Source organism: Dipteris shenzhenensis, chromosome 14 (assembly GCF_047967505.1).
Source record: "Dipteris shenzhenensis isolate YYH24624 ecotype China chromosome 14, Dip_SZ_1.0, whole genome shotgun sequence".
Lineage (NCBI taxonomy): Eukaryota > Viridiplantae > Streptophyta > Polypodiopsida > Gleicheniales > Dipteridaceae > Dipteris > Dipteris shenzhenensis.
Genome location: NC_141609.1, coordinates 24,349,472 through 24,369,799, shown reverse-complemented (window position 1 = coordinate 24,369,799; position 20,328 = coordinate 24,349,472). Strand labels below are relative to the sequence as shown.

The window sequence follows — 20,328 nt, the reverse complement described above, 5'->3', positions numbered from 1 at the left end:
GAGAGATGTTAGACACTTGACTTTAATGCTAGTATCATTGGCATGTTGAAACTTCAAAGACTTTTCTATAATCTTAACATTGCAAACGTATGAATATTGTCCTTTATTGGCAAGTTGTGCATGGTCTGCGCCTTTTAACATGTCCAATATTTCTAGTTCAATAATTGCCTTTTCTTCTAGTGCTCTTTCATCAACAATCACAAGCTTCCAAAATTCTTTGTCCTCATAAATTTGTGTAGATGTTTTGTAACTTAGATCTTTTGATCGAGTAGTTTGTGGTTCTTAGCTTTGATGATGCGTTAAGTGTACACGAAACATTATACTATGGATCTTTCCCTTTAACCAGCTTGACTAATATTTATTGCACAAATGGGTTTCAAAGAGACTCTTTTAACTCCAACATACTAAACACTCTATCTTGAACTTTTTCAATCCTTTGCTAATGCTTGACCCATTGTCTCATTTAATATAGGCCAAAATTGGCTTTACGTGCTAAAAATTTGTCCAAAAAAACATCTAAAGCGTGATTTAAGACTCCCTTGAAAACACCCCCAACACAAGCCCATCAACACCTCAAATAACTTTTTATTGTGGAAAAACTTACCCCAAAAAGATGATGAAAATGAGGATTGAATGGCACAAAAGTGCATGTGAATGTTGGAATTGGGTCTAAAGAGCCAATTTTTTGCCCTAAAACTAAAAGGGTTCTTAAATTTCCATTTTGATATACTTTCAAGTTCTCTCAATAGAAAGAAATATGTATGTTTATCTATGTCTGTATGTATGTGTGTATGTATGTCTCTATGTGGGTCAAATAGATTGCTCTGTTTACTTGACATCTTTTGATGTTGTAATTGCATGTTCCCTCTTTGGGTACGATTACTTGTAATATAAACATACATGGATTTCAAAAAAAAAGAAAAAAGTATGTGTGTATATACTATATACATGCATATACCATTTTTTGGTTGAAGACACACACTTTTTTTAAAGTGAAAATGAAGACACACACACACACACACACACACACACACACACACATATCTATATGTCTATATATGAGCACAAAAGTCTCTATGTAAACTTCATCCTCAACTCTCTTTCAATGGCTAAGGCTTTTTGTGGCCAACTTTCTGGCCAAGTAGCTAGCATTTCTTTTGCCTTGTAGCCCAAGAGCATAGCATTTGATCATCAATCTCTTTGCGGCCGGCACACGCAGCCGCACTCAAAGAAAAGAGAAATTCTGTGTCTGTCTCCCATCAGTAAGTTTCTGGAGTATATCTTTAACGTTTCTCTCAAACAGTACGATCCGCCTTCTTCAATCCTATTAACTTGAAGTGGGTCTTCTTGGTTTGCTCCTGCGGGGACACCTAACTGCCGGAACCGAAGCTCACAAAATTGTGCCCTTGAAACATGTTTATTCCCGTTTTACGGTCTTTTGGGTTCAAAAATATCTGTTTGGTAGGTAGACTTGCGTGGTAGCATGTTGTATCTCGCAAACGCTGCGAAAAGTATGCTAATATTGAATTTTATATATATCGGGAATTGGAACTTTGTTGAAATCATTTCTGAAATCCAAGCTTCTACAAAAGTCGTCTCTAATATCTTGTGATAACGTATTTTAGTGGTGCGCCGATATGCGTCTGCAATGCGAGCGTGTCATGTACTCTGACTCTAGCTCGTTGCGTCGAAATAACGTCTACTACGAATTTGTAGAAATAACCAATATCTAGCAGGCCTAACGTTCCGGAAAATTCTACGCAATCTCTATGCCTCAAAGGTGCCTTGTTGTTTCCGCTATTGTAAGCTTTTGATTTCTAGCTTCGAAAAGCAATTGCCCATTTGGAGACATTGTGAAAGAATATTGGTTCATATACGCCAATAAGTTTATGCAGCTGCTCTTATGTATTGTGTGCAGTCAAACGACTGACGAACTTGTTTCTTGAAGAATGCAGCTTCAAAAGGCTTCCAGGTCGTACCACACCTCAGGATCCAGTTCATATGTGCCTGGAGTTTTTAGTCCACCTGATCAAAAATATGGATCAAACATCTCGACTAGCATGGATACCTCAATGATGATGGACAATAGTACTGATGAAGACACCTCTTTGTCCTGGGATGATTTATATAGCATTGAATGGACTCCGAAGGAATTCTTATTGAAATTCAGGCAGCATGTTGATGGCTACCAATTGGGTGCTAATTTTGAGGTATAACGATATCGTTAAGCATTCTGACAAACGTATGCCACAGCAATTGGTAGTCTTAGTTTTTGCATCATTCCTGTGTGATCATAGGACAATTGAGATGTGAACTTTAAGTTATCTACTCACAATCCTAGCTGGGCTGTTCTTAATGGACGTATTGCCAGTTTGATGGAACAGGGTTGAAGGGATGCAACACAAAGCTGGTACTGAAGCCATTATCATGTGACAGAAAGTGGAAAATTGTATGTGAACCCAAGCAGGCAGATATCCGCTTGCTTACGAAAAAGATTTCAATTGGTCCATTTTTTAGTTTACAGGTACGCAAAAGAATCTTCTTCTCGGGTGTGGTTAAACAAGATTATTTATTATTGCTTCATTAAGTGTGCAGTAAGGTGAATGCAATCAGACAGTATCATCAATGAAGGCATGTTTAGGTTTGTGAACACTAGCAAAGCTAGTTATGCCTTTGTGCATACAGTGCATGCGTACACACGCTCGCGTGCCCGGGTGTACATCTGTTTCTTACCTTCCAAATTTCTCAATTTGTAAGATTCAGTCTATAAACACGGTTGACTAAATAATGAGGCTGACTTCTAGGCAGTCTGCTGCTCCAGACTTCCCCCAACCTGAGGTGCTGTGGTGACATGCTAGGTCGGGCCGCTGTTTGCTGCTATCTTGGCTGCCCAACTGTGCCTAGCAGTTGGGACTGCTGCTGATCCTGTTCAATGTCCTGCACAGCCGGTACTACTGTTGGGCAACTTGTTTGCTGCCTAGTGGCATCTGTGCGTGTCTGTTTGCTGCTTGATTGGATGTCTGTGACTTCCCCTTGTGTTAAAGCTGATATAGGCCAGATGAGGTTGAAATGATGACTTAGATGATCGACAAGTTGGAGTGAAAGCTTTGGGTCCTACAATTAAATTTATAGTGATGGGAGCAAGGCAAAGGAGACTGAGAGGGATGGTTTGATGGAACAGCTAACCAACGCACTTATTGATGAGAGATGAAAAAGAGCTGAGTGCTTCCAATGTGGAGAGATAGACCCTACCCTGCTCAACAATCCAAGGAAGGGTGAGCTTAATTGTAATTTCGATATTGAGGTAGTTTTAGTTCGTTGAAGAGCAGGGTGATGCAGAAGCTGCTTTTTTTCCTACTGAAGACTGTGACCGAGATTGAATTTTTTTCCTTTGATGCTTCTGGCTCGCATGATCCACATCAAACCATTGGTCCCACATCAAATCATACTTGCAGAGTTTGGGGCCAAGCCAGCTTTGCTTGGGAGAGAGATTAGCTCCTTGGCATCCCACTTCCTACTTTCATAGGCAATTACTCCATGGGGTTGCTTTAGGACTGCACGAATGCCTCTCCCACTAGCATCTGCTTGAATGGTGATGTCACATGCACCAGGGTCAGGCCCAGGCGGCCGTGACAACTGGCTGCTTAGACAGAAAATCACAGCATATCTGGCAAGCTTTGGGGGTTCCCAAGGGCAGCACACAGTGTGGACGGAGGGCAAGAGGGGCACCCTGCATAGGCAGCCCCAAGGCCTTCCTGAAACGGCTCAAAAAGGCCTGGCTTTATAGGCAAGGGCCAGCACCAAGTTCAGGCAGTTACGTCGGATGGATCTTTTACTCGTCCAGCAGCTCTATCATGTCTAGTTAGTTCCTCTGGGTCTTCCACTCCGGAACTCCGTCAGCTGGATCAGCTTTAGCAGCGGAGCAGATGGTTTTCACAGCTATGAGGGATGGGTCTTCCACCCTTGGAGATATGTAAGACCCATCAGCATTTGCCATGGATGAGCCTCTTGGGTCCATTGCCCAAAGGAGTTGTCTGTTAGTTCTCTCGGCGATTCCACCCAAGGGGACACCCCAGATGCAGCAGATAGGTGTGATGGGTCTTCCACCCATCAAGCCTCTTCATCAGCTCCAGTCAGTTCCTATGGGGCTTCCACCCTTGCAGCTGAGTTGGCCACATCAGTTTTAGTCTGCATGACTCACATTTCACCTTCTCACTAGGAGTGTTCAGGACTAGGGGGCTCAGTTTCCAGCCCCACTGGCCGTGATGGTTAGCAGGAGAGGGCGTCCCAGGAGTTTGCCAGACCAGTGTCAGGCCTAGCAGGAGGGAGCACCCTCATAACTGGAGTTGCAGGTATAGCTATCACCAGTACGGAGGTTGATGATTTCTCGGCAGTCCATGAGGATAGTCATGCAGGTCCCTCCGCAGCTCCCCTTCCTCAGCACTTTAGGGAAGAAGCAGTTGCAGTACCAGTCAGCAGAGAGGTTGACGAGGCCTTCCCATTAGTGTCCTTCACTCTGGGAGGTTAGTCATACATTGTCCTCTCCATCAGATCACGAGCCACCAGCAGTAGTAGTGATCAGTGTCTATCCCTTGGTGATGAAAGCAGATCGGTCGATTCGTCAGAGCTGTGCTCATCAGCCTTAGTACGTCCTCAATACCTCGGGGGACATGCTTAGTCCCAGTATCCCATCAGGAAGAAACTATGCCAGCCATGTCTCACTTCTTTCGAGAGGCATACCAGTCATTCATGATAGACGAGGTGTTCTCAATAGTTCTGGACATCTCACAGTTCTTTCAGGCAGCATCCCATTCAATTGAGTCATTAGAGGGGTGTCCAGCAGCTCCTCCGTTCCTCCGGAGAGCATCCAGCACAGTCTCCTCCCGTGAGGGGTGCTCTACATTGCCGGTCGCCGCTCAGCTCCTTGGAGAGACAGCCACTTCTCAGAGAGAGCTTCAGTTTCTGCAGCTCCCGGCAACACGCAGGTTCTTCGGGACACATCTCCATCCAAAGTTCCAGATTCCAGGAGGGTGGCAGAGTTTTATCCCTCAGCAGTTATTACGCCAGCAGAGGAGAAAGCCCTCATTGCATTTTTGTTACAGCTATATCAATATCAAGCATGTCACACCGTGGGTGGTCACTGACTATCTCATAGAAGAAGAAGATAGCTTTGAGGAGGAGCACAACAGCACTGAGGGTGAAGAAGAACAGAATGATAAGGGACAGCATGTTCTTTCGGGGCATGCCATCGAGATGAAGCTGATGAAGCATAAGAACTAGATGCAAAGGCCCTCTTCAAGATGAAATTGGCAAGTGCAGTGGGCACTTTGACACAGTTGACCCAGAATCTGGCTGAGATACTGGATGCCCCTCCCTAGAGCAAAAAGGCAGCCAAGAAGAAGCACAAGTAGTGAAGGCTTATGCATAATGATGCACCTCCAAGTGGACAGCCACCCGTGACTCCACCTGTAATGCCCTCACTTGCACTTGGTATGGGGAATGCCTCACATTGCAACAATTTTCAGTCAGTGAATTATGGACAGCAACCTTTTCCCCCTCCAATGATGCCTCCCGGATACTTCGGAGGAGGTTCGTTCTTCCAAGGAATGGTGGGACAGGCTATAGAAGGCCTCAGTATGCCTTGCACATACTTGGAAAGTCTTCAGCCAGGGATACACAATTTTCAGCAACAAATGATGGGGGGAATGCCGGCTGCAAATGCCAACATGATGTATGCAAACATAGGGATGCAGCACAGAATGTAGATGGGATGCCAGGAATGATGAGTGGTTCCAAATATGCTATAGATGTAGGGAATGGGACTTGGAATGGTCAAATTGGCTATGGGAGTTGGTAGTAATGCTCAGAGTTTGGGCCAGGTGATGCGACCCCCTTATTTGCAGCCACCTGTTATGACAACGTTGCACCCAAGGGCAGATTGAAAGACTACAAAGAGGGCGGGGCTGCTGTAAAATTTGAGACATTCAATGGGACTTAGGACAAGCTGAAAGTATTTACTTTTGTGCAACGATTTGATGTTGCCTATGCCGGTGGGAACTTCACAGGGTCGTCAAAGGTTAGGAAGGCAGCCACATTTCTCAAGGGCAATGCATTTCAATGGTGGACCAATTTGCTCCTACAGGTAAAGCCCTCAACACTTGGGCTGAGCTCAAGCAAGTTTTCTCGTCTGCTTGGCTCACCACCACTTTTGAAGTGGATATAATGACAGCATGGCATAAGCTGGATGCCACGAATTGTAAGAACCTTGAAGAGTACAATAAAAAGTTTTGGCAAGCCTTGTTGCCTGTGAGTTCTTACAGGCATGTGGAGCTGTCCGAACAGACCGAGAAGTATTGTTGTGGGCTGCCAAAGGAAACTCAGGATTATTGCACCAAAACCAAAGTCTCCAATATGTCACAACTGATACATGACAGCATTATGCCCTATTACAGGGGAAGACTTCGGGCTTCAAGGGCGGCCACCAGGGAGCACAAAAGTTTAGGGGCAGCAAGCAGCGAGGCTGTAAACATTTAGGAGATTTGAAAAGCCCGTCAAGTGTTGCAGGATAGAGGCGAGGATCGCCTCAAAAGAAATTGTTAGAGGAAGAAAAGAAGGCCCCCTATGACGCCAACAAATGTTTCATATGCAAGGAAGAGGGTCACCGAGCACATGAATGCCCACAGAGGAAGTTTCCCTCGTCGGATGAGAGTGAGAACAAGGGAGAAAAGAAGCCCCCCTATGAAGTTTCCCTCGTCCGATCAAAGTGAGAACAAGGGAGAAAAGAGGGATGACCAGCGGGGTAAGAAACCCAAACCCATTGCTGGTCTTATGCCAGATGTCACTGGAGCTATACAGGATGTGGATGCCACCGAGTTATGCAGAGCGTGGGGTAAAATCCGTGACTAGACCGCTTTGTTCTTCTTTGATTTCGGCACGAGAGCCAATTTTATATCACTAGAGCTGGCTGGAAAATTGGGCATAAGGGCAGAAGAGATGGGGCCACTGTGTGACACAGATATGGCTTTCCTAGGGCATAGTGAGTCAGTTACACTGATCATTGGGAAGCTCCGCATGCACATTCAGAGCTACGTGGACACTGAGGAGTTCTACATTATGCCGTTGAAATGGTGTGATGTTTTACTCGCTGGCACCATAGGAAGGAAGCACTTTTGGATGCTAGATCTAGAATTTTGGCTCACCGAGCGAAGACTCATGTTTTGGATGCTAAATTGAAGGGAGAATCTATTCCAGTTGTATCGGCTTCGGCCCTTTCAAATGTAATGAAAAAACATCTTTCTGCGTACTTGGTTTTTGCAAAACTGAAAAACAGCAAGCAGAAGAAAAATTCTAATTTTTCTAAGCTGGATAAAGAGAGGACAGATTTCCTTTTTCAGTTTCGTGAATGTTTTTCTAACTCCCTACCACAAGAATTACCCCCCAGAATGCCCTGATGACCATGCCATAGATGTAATTCCAGGTAGCAGCCTGCCAAACAAACCTCCTTATAGGGTTAGTGCAGCCCAGCAGGAGGAGATAATGAATCAAGTCAAGGATCTCCTGGAGAAGGGATTAATTCAGCCGAGCTTCTTGCCCTATGTTCCCCGGTCTTGCTTGTGTAAAAGAAGGATGGCTCGTGGAGAATGTGCATACATTATTCTTAATGGTTATCTTATTCAGAGCCCTACAGATTCTTGATAGCCAGGATTAATGATATCTTGGATAGGCTTGTAAAAGAAGGATGGCTCGTGGAGAATGTGCATACATTATAGGGCTCTGAATAAGATAACCATTAAGAACAGATTTCTGATAGCCAGGATTAATGATATCTTGGATAGGCTAGAGGGGTCTGCAATGTTCAGCCGGACAGATTTGAAGAGTGGCTACCATCAAATCAGGATACGACCTGAGGATGTGCACAAGATAGCTTTCAGGACCACATTTGGCTTTTATGAATTTCTCGTAATGCCATTTGGTTTGAAAAATGCATGTGCCACCTTCAATCGGATGATGGATAGAATCTTCAGAGAGCACATAGCTTTTGTCGGGACATTCTTTGATGACATCATAGTGTTACTCTAAGAACGAGGCCGAGCACAAAAAGCACTTGGCAATTGTTTTTGTAGAGCTCAGGAAGCATAAGTTGCTGGTTAATGGCAAGAAGAGTGAACATTTTTTGGGGCACATAATATATAAGGATGGAGTCATGATGGATCTTGCCAACGTGGAAGCCATACGGCATTGGCCACTGTTGAAAAACATCCATAAAGTACGGAGTTTTCTTGGCTTATGCTCATACTACAGGCGGTTTATCCGCTATTTTACTGAAATAGCATCACCTTTGCATACCCTGCAGAAGAAGGGAGTGTTTTTCAGATGGGTTACTAAGGAGACTTACGCAAGCCCTTTACTGTCGAGTGAGATGCTTGTGGGAACAGCATAGGAGTACTTATGCAGGACGGTAGAGTGGTTGCGTATGAGAGCAGAGTGCTCACCGATGCTGAGATGAATTTTGGGATCTATGAGAAAGAGATGGCAGCTGTCATACATGCTCTTTCTACTTGGAAGCATTACCTCTTAGGTGCTAATTTTTATGTCCAGACGGATCACCAATCCTTGAGGTACTTTCTCACTCAAAGAAAGCTGTTAGAAAAGAACATGCGGTGGGCAAACTTCCTTTTGATGTTTCATTTTCAGATTGTGCATGTGTCTGGTAAGAAGAATGTTGTTGCAAATGCACTTTCTAGAAAGTCGACAGTATCAAAGAAACCGCAAGTTTCAGCTGTCACCATTGCATACCACAGTGAGCTTGATGCCATGAAGTGGGCATGACTCTCCATCAAAACCTTTGGCCTCAACTGCTTTGTGACACAAAGTCTGCCATGCATCATTAGGAATCCATCCTTAAGCATATAGTGCTCATGTCGATTGCCCTTAACTAGTTGATCATAAATCCTTGCAAAATCATCATCATTAGCAAGACATCAAGGCATTGAAGCCACACTCAAAGGTGTGGGGCACTTCTTCTACTGGCCGACTCTAAGGAGAGATGCTGAGGCTTAAGAAGGTAAAGTATGACAGGGAAAATCCAGCTGGATTGCTACAGCCATTGCCTCCGGATCAGTGTCACAAGAAATGTTTCTAGATTTTGACAGGCGTTTGGCCCAGAAACGTGATAGAAATTGCAGTTTTTCATAAATTATAGATACTTTATAAATATTTACAAGTGTAGGGAGTGATTTGCAAGCAAAACATGGAGTAGGAGCAGCAAATAGGCAGCCAAAACGATGCAAAACTGAGCGTCAAAAATCACGTACGGGCTTTTTTGTACCAGGGCGGTTTTCCCAAGACACCCACGTTTTGGGCGTTAGAAACGTTTCGTCGTGTTTTGGTGCCCCGAAACACGTTTTTTGGCTACACTGTTCCGGATCGATTTTGGCAAAGTATTGCCATGGGCTTCATCTTTGATCTGCCTTGTACACCATTAGGACATGATGGAATTTGGACCATAATTTGCAGATTCAAGAAGTAGGCCCACTTTATTCTAGTGCGGAAGAAAATTACAGGAGATCAGATGGTGAGATTATTTATGTCTCATATTTTCAGGCACCGTGGGATGCCTCAATCTAGTGTCAATGATTGAGACCTCCATATGACTAGCCTTTTTTGGAGAGGTTTGTTTGAAAACATGGGCACTACGCTGAATTTTTCATCTTCTTTCCACCCACAGCTAGAAGAGGCAAACTCTACTGCCCTTGATCTTCTTAAACGCTATGTTTCAGACCAGCAAACAAAATGGGAGCAATTTTTGCCATTGGTTGAGTTTGCCTACAACAATGCAATGCATTTTTCCACAGGGTAAGCACCCTTCGAAATTGTGGAAAGCGGAAGAAAGGTACCTCCCATTTTGCACACCAAGGAGAAGATCTTCGAAGCGGACAGATTTGTGGAAAGCTTAGATGCAGCCTATCAGAAGGTAAAAACAGCCCTCCAGAAAAGCCAAGAGAAGTAGAAAAGAGCAGCAGATAAGCACTGAGGTGAATTGGTCTTTAAAGACGATGATTGGGTGTTGCTGCGTTTTCAGAAAGCAAGACATAGGCGGATGAAAGGCAAGGATAAGGTGTACACCAAACTGAAAATGCGGTGCTATGGACCTTTCAAGTCTTCAAAAGATAAGTGATGTAGCTTACAGGCTGAAGCTACTACGTCTTTGGACAATTCACAATGCCTTTCATGTGAGTTTGTTGAAGCCTTTCCAGGGAGATGTGCTAGAAGATATGCTTGATGAGAAACAGACTGAGGTGGAGGAACTCGATGAGATTTTGGTTCCAGAACAGATTCCGGCACACCATGAAACCAATAGGGTCTGCATTAGAATCTGAATCATCTTCCCTGGATTGCTCCATAGGTCTTTTCCCCTCATGGACCTAGCTTCTTTTGAGTTTTTTTGTGCAAAGAGAGCTTCTTTTGAGTTGATCCAGCCTTCTATTCATGGTAGCCAAGGAATTCTCCATTCTCAAACCGTTAGCCTTTCCAGGGTCATTCTTTGATTGCTTGTAGTATAGGATCTAAATTTCTTTGCTCCTGACCTTGACATATTTGCACATTTGAAGTGCCCTCTGTAATTTCCTATCTACAATTGCTAGGGGTGTCAATAATTTAAATGCCATCATCTGGATTCCCCCACTGGAGCTAATGCCTGTATTTGAAGTTTCCATCATAGCATCAGCCTCAGGGCTGGGATCAAGGTCCCCCATTGGCTGCTTCTTAGACTGATTTCCAGACCTCCTTGGAGGCATCCTGATAATCCAATTAAATTCCGATATGAAAACACTGTTTAGAACTCTGTCAGACTTCTGTTGCAGGTATCAATTCACTATGTAGCAGTGGATTTACTGCCAGAACCTGTCAAAATATTGTTTGCTCACTGTGTAGACTTAAAACACTGTTTGATAGCCAATTCTCTGCCAAAACTCCAAACAGGAGCACTGTTTGGAATATTGTGGAGTGAACAACTTGATAGGACCTGTCTGACAGAGAATATTAACTGGCGAGGGCAGAAGATTCACTGCCACGTGGCAATTGCTGACTGGACAAGTCACAGTTTGCTCAGTTGACTAATTTTAGGGCTCAATTCTCCAACCAAGTGTTCAGTTTAGGTTTGAATGGGGCAAAGTAGAGCAGATTAGAAGGAAAAACTCAAAAGCCCCAAATTTCAGTGCAACCATAACTGCTGATAGTAAAAAATGCACCTGCTGAAACCAATTTCAAGGTATCTGAAGGGGCAAGGCTTGCCCGGCATTTTGAACCTCCACAGGTTTGTAAAGATAAACTTTTCCATTGACATAATCAGAGACCTGTTTCTTGGTTTTGACACCTTGCACAACAACTGTAAGTGTCAAGCCCCATTTTGGGGCCTCATAAGGCATGTATTCATCCTCAACCATAATTGCCTGGTACAATAGCAGTCTTGTTTCAGGGGTTTTTTGTGAGGTAAATCATATCCTTTTGATCTGAAACTTGGAGCACATTATCTTGACCCCGGGGCCTACCTACGTGCAAATTTTTGTTGCGGCCAGGTGTCTAGAGCTTTAGATATACACATGGCAGCCCCTGATTGGCTCAGTATTGATAGTGCTCAGAATTGCACATTTTCTACATCAATCTGTCGTAGTGGCCTGCTGATCAAAAGCCCTAAGCTACTGAAGAGAATTTTCAAAATTTGGCTCAGATTTTCCAGATTGTGTGGTGCTGGCAGCATGGCATAATTACTGCGATTTAACATGTTACAGCTCCAAATGTGATTTTGACTGCATAATCAATTTCGCCTCAGCAGATTACATCACTGTACCAAGTTCCAAGGGGATCTGAGGTCATTTACCCTACCAACTACCTCGAAATTGGGTTTTAGCAGTTCCATTTTGGCTTCCAGTAGTCATTATTTGCTCTTCGGACCCTGGAAAATTGCGACTTTTCAGTCTAGCTGCTAATTAGCCCTATTCTACCCTGTCCATATCTATTCATTAAGGTCTGAGCCCTACTTCTGCCAGCTGTGCACTGCAACTGCAAGAATCTAATTGACAGTGGCACATTCTAATTGACAGTGTCCACATTCTAATTGACAGTGGCAGCACTCATAATTTCATGAACTCCAAGTCCATTCAAGCAGTGAGGTTGCATCCTACTGATTTGGATCATGGGGTGAAGGTTGAAGTGGCTAATGGTGAGCACCCCATCAGCAAACAATGTTGCCAGGCTACTCAAATTAAACTTTCTGAAGACTACTCCTTTATGGGTGATCTGCTTGTTTTAGATATGGGACCTATTGATGTTCTATTGGGCTGTGAATGGCTCAGGCCCCTATGAGAATTCTCTATGGACTTGAATAAGATGTATATGAGGTTTCTGCATGCTGGAAAACAGATCACATTGTGGGTTTTAATCCTCCTATGATAGCTCTAGTTTCTGCAAGAAGCTTGGCAAAGGATCTCAAATGTGTTTGTGGAATCTATGCTTTACACGTAGCCAAAGCACAAGACAATGGGATGGAAGTGAAGGATAGGGACATGCAGGAGCTACTTCAGCAGTTCTCAGATGTGTTTGATGATCTGCCCCACGACCTTCCTCCTAAGAGGGACATTGCCCATTCTATTGTGCTGGAACCAGGGTCCAAACCTGTGAACAAGGCTCCATATAGACTGTCATAGGAATGACTGCAACAGTGAAGGGGACTAGGACATACCTAATTAATGACCTCACGCTTTTGCAGCAAGAGCACGGAAGGGATGGAAATGCTTGGAGTGTGACAATGAGACAAGAAGGGAATGGGCTGCATGAGAGATGGTAAGGTGATCATTCGAGTAAGGAGAAAGAGAAGGGGATAAAAATGTCACATAACGGTGTTTGGCTTTTGGGATACAAGACATATTGCGCATGGTTTGTGTGGAACTGTAATGGCACCATATGGTCCAATCCAGGGGGGTTCTCAGAAACCTACATTGATAGAGATATTGCCTGTTTATACTGAGACACACGAGAGTCCTGAGAGAGGGCTACTACCCATAGCGATAGGATACACATGCGTGTTAGCCCACAGAAAGGAGATGAGGAGAGAGAGTGAGGTATGAGGATCTAGATCTCATCTGAGACTGCTCATATCTGTGACGCGAAAGGAGGCGCATCATGACACATGTGGATACAAGTTCAGACATCTGATATGATCGCATCTTCGATCTTCATTGCAGTATGTTACTTTCCACCAGATACATCGTCCTATGCACGTGAAGTCGCCATGAAGGATACTCGATGACATCTTGGAGCTCTCTAGATCGGGGGAGCCCTTCTCCTAGGGGACTTCAATGCATGCTTGTGGAGCAGACAAGTATTCTGGATCTGATCCCCCCAAAGTACTGGGCAGAGCTTGGGATAGTGAGGCACTCAAATGATGCATCATAGGTGATAGAGAATGGATGCTATCTACCACAGATTGGGGGAATTACATGACTTAATCATCTACTGTGGCCTTCAGTGATGGCCGTTATCCAAAGGACTCACATGATGGGGGACAAGTACAGTGGACTCCTCGATGGGGCCTTAGTCTTTGTATCATGTGTACACGACTTTAGAAGTCCCTCTCCTTCCCAATTGGCATTGACCATTCCTATTTGGCATTTGCCATCTCGACTGCTATATCGAACACAAGCATAGGCTTCATGAGGTGATTTTTTCCTTCCACCATTGCATGGGAGCTTCTAGCATAGGGAAAGCCACCCATCCCCATCATAGACCTGCCACATAAGCCAGATCGCTAGCCCATGCACCACCTAATATATCTTTCTTGCCCAGGCTCACAATGTCCACCTTGTTTACCACATGGAATGTGTAGGCTGTATTATACTCTCTATACCAGGAGAGCCCATGACCATGAGGGACTACAGACGCACAGCTTCGCACATGGCATGAGGTCTTGGCCCCAATCCTATAGCACATATGTTCAATCATGCTGTATGTTATAGCTTTCCCCTGCTTGGAGTACCACCACCATAGTACCCGATACACAAAGTAGCGAACCCCATGGATATTGGGCACTACTGCACTCTCATTGTTACGCTCAAGTCGAGGTAACATGACCTAGGAAGGGTCAGTTGACATTTTCCTTTAAAGGATCAATGTTTGTATTATATTTGTTTGGGCTTCATGTAAATGATCAAAAAAGGAATCAAGGTCAAGGTCCTTGGTGAGGGTGACATGGCACTAGACTAGGTGGATCTAAGGCTAAGGGACCTAAATGCATGAAATGTGCCAAGGGGCAAATGGTTTTAATGATATCCCAAGAGAGGGATAAATGATGCATTCCTCTAAGGTCCATGGGGAAATTTTGCCACATCATGCCTTTTCAAATTTGAAACATTAAAAGGCTTGAAATCTTAGAACCATAGTTTTTAAAGAATCACCACAATTCAATAAGGGAGTTCCAGAATTGATTCCTCTAACCTTTGTAAGATCTTCCAACGTAGTATTCTACTAATTTTGAAACTTGTATTATTTTCCTTATTTTCTTTATCATTTAAACCATCACAACGTGATTAGGGTATCATGTGATGATGATTGTGAGACCCATTAGTGTGATGATTCCAGGACCCATTAGGTTTTTCTTCTTCATTTTTTATTTTTGGTCATCACAATGTGATTAGGGCCCTTCCTTCGACCTTGAAACTCTTATATTGCTTTTCATTTTTGAATTTCACAATTTATGTCAGTAACTGCTTGTTGTGACCTTTGGCATGATTATGAGCCATATCAAGTTTGCATGTAATACTTATGATTGGCTGCACATTGGCCAAGATATACGGGTTTGTACTAGAGAAAGAAATCAATACCTTCACAAAGGTAGTGGCAAAGGGCTTTGGGACAAGCTGGGTTTTGGAGACAACATGATCTACTGTAGATCATGTCTTCACTCTTTGGGCCATCATCGTAGAGGCGAGATTGAGATCCCAGAAAGCTATGCTTGCTTTCTAGACTTTTGGAGGGCTTTTGACATAGTTCCACGATCTTGTTTGGTTAGGAGACTTAGATGCCTGGAGTCATGGTTGGGGGGTAGTTAGTTTATATGAGTCGGTCAGAGGGAGAGTATGAACACGGATGGCTTGTTTGATTGAATTGAGAGTACGATTAGAGTGAAGTAGGGATAAACACTCTCACTAACACTTTTTGGGCCTTGATTGATGAGACAACCTCCTTCATTGACTATCTTGGAGGTGAGGGTTACTGCTTGCCGAAGTATAATACAGATATTGGTATACGAAAATGATATCATCCTCGACAAAGGCTTACAGAGACATCTAGAGGCCTTAGAGTGTTTTGCAAGGAGAGAGACTTGACAATCAATCTTCGTAAGGTCATATTCCATCGACATAGTTTCACTTATTAGGGGCTGGTGGAGATCGTGTAGTCCTACACTTGCCTAGGGGCACTTTTCATAGGAACGGCACGACTTACGAGAGGTCAAGGAGCTTTGGCTTGGCTAGAGAGACTGTGCCTTTAGGGACACTTTCAGGATCTCTCGACGGAGGGATACCCTGGTGCGGCCGGCAGCCATGTATGCAGCACCCTGTTGGGGGAGTGATCCCTCGACGGCTGAGTGGAGTAGATTTGAGAGGCTACATGTGAGTATTGGATCCTGGGTGATTCGGAGCAAGCCCAAGTCCCTCGTCAGATAGTGCAGCCAGAGTTGGAGTTTGCCATGACCCCACTCCAGATTGATGTTATTTTTCAAACAGTGACATATGGCCTTGCCCAACTGAGGTGACTGAGGTTGGCATTAGAGTAGCAGACAGAGGGGTTAACACGGCTTGGTATGAACGTATATCCAAATGGTTTGCCAGGCAGGGTATTTAAAGACTCCCACCTTTTTAGTACAGTTTGGATGCCGTGTCATCAGATTCCACGGGAGATCAACTGTATCATATGATTGGACCAGCTCATCTCGTGGACTTGGGGGAACTGCGAGTCCTCCACCAAGCTTCAATTCTATCAGGATCACTTCCTGAGTTTTGCTGAGGATAAAGCAATTATCAGACTCCGGTACCGACGAGTCTCAAATGCATGGAGGATTGCGATTGGACAGCTGCGTCTCTCATCCCATCGGATTGAGGCAGGGGGAGCCACAGGCACGCCTAGAGAGCAGTGGATCGCATGGGGAAGGTGCATCAAGAAGGTCTTGGAGATGCCACTGTGATTACTCGGTTCTTCTCCGTTTTGTTGGGGTGTGTGTGCAGTGGTCAGTTGTCTCGTGATCCCTTCTTTCTTGTAGTAGGCATCCAAAGCCTCTGAAGCGAATCACCCTCTCCGCTGGTCTGGAATGTTTTGACTTTCTTCCCAAGTTTTTCTCGACTCCGGCCTTCTGTTTCATGACTTTCGAACTCTTGAGATCTCTTTGGTAATAGCCTGCTCCAAAGAATGATGTGGTAGACATCTTTCTGCATAGGCCGGGATTAACCAACTCCAACGGAGCTTTGGCTCTCTCCGTAGCATCCTTGCTTCCCAGTGTTGCTTGTTCTCCATGCAAGCCTGGCAAACCTCTGCATTGTCTGCAATGTGCGTCCATCCACGAATCCAGCCTTTGCATCTTTGAGAGAGTCTTGTAGCTGCCGTGCACAAACCTCTCTCGCCACAACTTTGAACTATTTGTATCATGGGCCAACAATGCCCTGATCTTTGCAGCCCATGTTCTTCTGTTCCTCGTTTTCCCATCATGATCTACTTCCTGCTGCATCTCCAACAGTCACTTGGATGTGCGGGCTGCAGTACCTTGAATGAGTTCTTGTGTTGGGAAATGTGTCTTGAGGCGCCACTATCAGCATACCAGCATCACTGTCCTAACGTTTGCTGAATCATCTGATACCATGATAGAGTTGAGGGCCCATTGAAGAAGTAACCCTATGTAGCATAATAAAACTCAACCTCTCACTGATCTCTCTCACACTGTCGGTGCGCGCGCGCACACACACACACACACATGCTGAACACACACTAAGAGAAAGATAGAGAATGACACTCAGATTTTATTCATCCACAGGCATGGGAAAAACTGCTCACAAAGAGAGCATGGAACATCCAGCATTGTGCTGGTCAAACGGAAGCCAGAGAAGAGCTGCGCGAAGTCTGAGATGTGGGGCCTGAAAGGCTGACTCTGTTCTGCTCCTGCGTGCCTTGTATGAAGGGCTTCTGTATGATAGGAGCTGAGCCAAACAAAGGCTCCTTTTATAGGCGGCAACCACCTGACTCGGCTGACCTCTGACCTGTCCAGTAGACTAAACCGACCAGATCCAGGCTGACCTGGATCTGTAGGACTCGACCAAAATTCAGGTCTGCCGACCTGTATATATCCCTGCCCATACCAAGCCTATCCATAGACCTGTTGTTGTACTGCAATCTGCTGCAGGAGTGCTGCAGACCCATGCAATGTACCAGACGGCTACCTGCAGCATCTGCCTACAGTACACACGGATTCAAGACTTGCAGTAGGGGCATGGGTCGTCTAAACCTTTGTCCTCAGAGGGGTTTCCACAGATGGTATTGACCTCTTCTAATACTTCATGCATTTATTATGTATGCTGGAAACTGTTTTCTTGTACCCCCGCCTCCGTTTCTTAGCACTTGCATTCCACTCGTGATTATCTTCAAATTCCAAACTTAGATGTTTACATGATGCTACCACCTCCAATTCTTTTCTCTCTGTTTTCAGCGTGTCCTAATGGTCACAGTTTTTTTTAAATTGATTCAAATGCTTGTAGACTGAGAACGTGCTTAATGCATCTATGCGTGTATGTCAACTTTTTCATTTGTTACAAAAGAGGACCACGTCATCTGCATGTATAATAGAAGTGTGTGGCCAGCATTTGGGTCTGTGCTCCTCTGTGTGTCCATCCAGCCATTGAGGTCTTCAATGAACAGCCTGAATAGAGTTGGGGAGAGGGAGCATTCTTGCGTAAGAGTGCTTATTTGTACCTTTTGTCCAGATTTGACCACTAGTTCAGCTATATCGTTTTGATATAGACTGTAAGTAGCTTCTCTATGGAATTTTGTTTTCCTCTTGTAAAATTTATTTGTTGGCAGGATGTAAGGGCCTTCTTGAAATTCAAGAGAAGAAAGTTTATTAAATGTCTTCGGAAGACCAAAAAGTCTATGAGACTAAAGAAACCTGATACAATGAGCTTGGTGGAGCCACTAAGCGGGCATCAACACCCATGATGAATACACAGGAAAATCCATCATCATGATCATAACAGCACCAATACATAGAGAGAAAAACTCTCCGAGCTCAGGGGTTGGGAGCTGGTGGGGCAGCAACCCTGAGGAGGGGCGTCGCTATGTGAGGCTGCTGTGGTGGCATAAAACCTGTGATGGCTGGTGGCTCTTGGCATGTGTGATCCGCTGTGGTCTCCTGGCTATGGCCGTGTGGAGAACAAGTGCCACTGTCACTCCTGTGGGTCGTGTCTACGGTCTGGTGAGCATGGAAGGAAAGTCCCCTAATATGACAGTCCTCTGGTGAGTCCATTGTGTGTAGAGAGAGAGAGAGAGAGAGAGAGAGATGCTTTTGGGTTTGGGAGAAGATGATCTACATTTTGCCTTTGCTGCATGCAGGTTGGTATAGGGCATGAGTTTCACAATCACACAACAGGTTGGAAATGGAAGCTAACATCTGCTTATGGAGGAGATGGAGTATCACAGGTTCGGCATAAAACGTTGCTTCCCATCTGTCCTGGATTCGACATTCGGGTTGGATGGAATGCTGAATATGTTCTTCCTGATATTCATGGGTAAGTTTGGTTTTACTGGTCCAGTTTAAACTCAAATTCAAGATTTTGAAAAAAGTTGTTGCAGATTCTGATTGGTGTCTTTGCTGAGCAGAGCTTTGGGGACAGGTGAACCTATAATTGGGATGAACTTTGGCCATCTTTATGGATCCATAGAAAGAGTGGAGGCAATTCTCACACACACTGGCTAAAATGTGCTGTCAGAAATTCTCTCTCCCCCAAGGGTGCTATATCATCAATCCTATTCATCTTAGACAATGAGACTTGGGTCAAAACTTTCCTGATGGAAATGGATCTCTTACACTTGGGACATTGCTGTTTTTGCTCTCTAAAATACGAGCACTAGTAGTTTAGATGGGCACTCACAGGATAGATTACTGCTGACAAAAGGGGTGCCAACTATGGTCATAACATTAATGGCCAAAGCTCAGAAGATGCATAAAATGTTTTCTGTTGTAAAAAGGAATCTTTGTTAAGGAATTGAAATTTAGTCCAAATGGCTTTGTTCAAGTTTTTGGTAGGGTTTTCTTTTATGCCTATGCTTAGTTTTAAAAAATTTCCCCAAGCAAGGATGTTGTATATACTTGTGTGACAGTATATGTTTATACTATGTTGCAAGAACGTGAGATACAATTTACAAATTTTCATCGATGGGCATAAGAGAGTCCAATCCAGATGTCATGCTTTGTTACCCACCATTGCTACCCACCATGCTGCAATTAGGTACAGCATGCCAAAAGAGAGCCATTACATTTACAACATGCTTCTTAAGTCACCTCATCATAAGTCATTGACATGGCCATTGTCAACTCCACTCTATTAGCAACCAACAATGTTTCATCTTTACCTCCAATAACTTTGCACTTATTCCAACATAACACAGGAGACTTATCCAATTTGTCCTTTTCGTTAGTTTGCTCCTAGATATTCCAATTAAGCATTTACAAATATATAGAGCTTAAGGAAGCTCATATTGAAATTAAATAAGAACATGGTATCTTCCTTTTTATACCAAATCTTGAGAAAAGGTCCCAATAAGGATTAAAATTAGACCAATGTCCGTATGGTGTAGTATTTTCAATGGATAAGCTTTGTTTCCTTTCCTTTTTACCAGAATGACAATAAGTTTGCCATAAGTTGTTACATTTTTTGATCCCCATTCATATTTTTTCCATTTTCTTAGTGATATATCCCTAGTGTTAGGCATTCTTGTAGTAACAATCAAGCTTTGGGATGATTCATTTTTGTGTCACCACAATAATAGCGACATTTATGTTTTGCATCATAGTGAAAGAACATCCAGACCTAAAAACATCAAGATTTGTTTCTTTATGGTGTTGAGACTTGAAATTAATGTCTCTCATCAAGGGTCATATAGAGTCCATTTAGACAAGGACATCAAGTCCTTAAAGCATCGATTTTACTCTCTTTTTCAAGAGACATTACTTGTCCATTTATCTCAACTTTGAGATAGCTCAAGGAGCACAAGGAATTCTCATCTTCAAGTCAA

The 20,328-nt window shown here is 43.9% G+C and overlaps 1 protein-coding gene across 4 annotated transcripts; it reads left to right on the top strand.

The window, feature by feature from the left end:
• The first annotated feature begins 1,072 nt into the window (after positions 1 to 1,072).
• Positions 1,073 to 19,313, top strand: ORG4 (OBP3-responsive protein 4 (ORG4)). 4 transcript variants are annotated; one of them, XM_087384847.1, is made up of 6 exons: positions 1,073 to 1,262; positions 1,626 to 1,780; positions 1,956 to 2,210; positions 2,372 to 2,524; positions 18,646 to 18,821; positions 18,913 to 19,313. In XM_087384847.1, the coding sequence occupies exons 3-6, from the start codon at positions 2,061 to 2,063 to the stop codon at positions 19,007 to 19,009; spliced, it is 576 nt and encodes a 191-aa protein (XP_087240973.1). In that variant the 5' UTR covers positions 1,073 to 1,262; positions 1,626 to 1,780; positions 1,956 to 2,060; the 3' UTR covers positions 19,010 to 19,313. The 4 variants fall into 4 exon arrangements, with proteins under 4 accessions (XP_087240973.1, XP_087240971.1, XP_087240974.1 ...); XM_087384845.1 differs by having other exon boundaries at positions 1,949 to 2,210; XM_087384848.1 differs by lacking the exon at positions 1,626 to 1,780.
• Positions 19,314 to 20,328: the final 1,015 nt, after the last annotated feature.

Excerpts from the sequence above, each read along its gene's own strand:
- ORG4 (XM_087384845.1), top strand. Across the intron at positions 2,525-18,645 it reads GTCCATTTTTTAGTTTACAG|GTTGGTATAGGGCATGAGTT; the intron begins GTACGCAAAAGA and ends TGCTGCATGCAG. Across the intron at positions 18,822-18,912 it reads GTTCTTCCTGATATTCATGG|AGCTTTGGGGACAGGTGAAC; the intron begins GTAAGTTTGGTT and ends TTTGCTGAGCAG.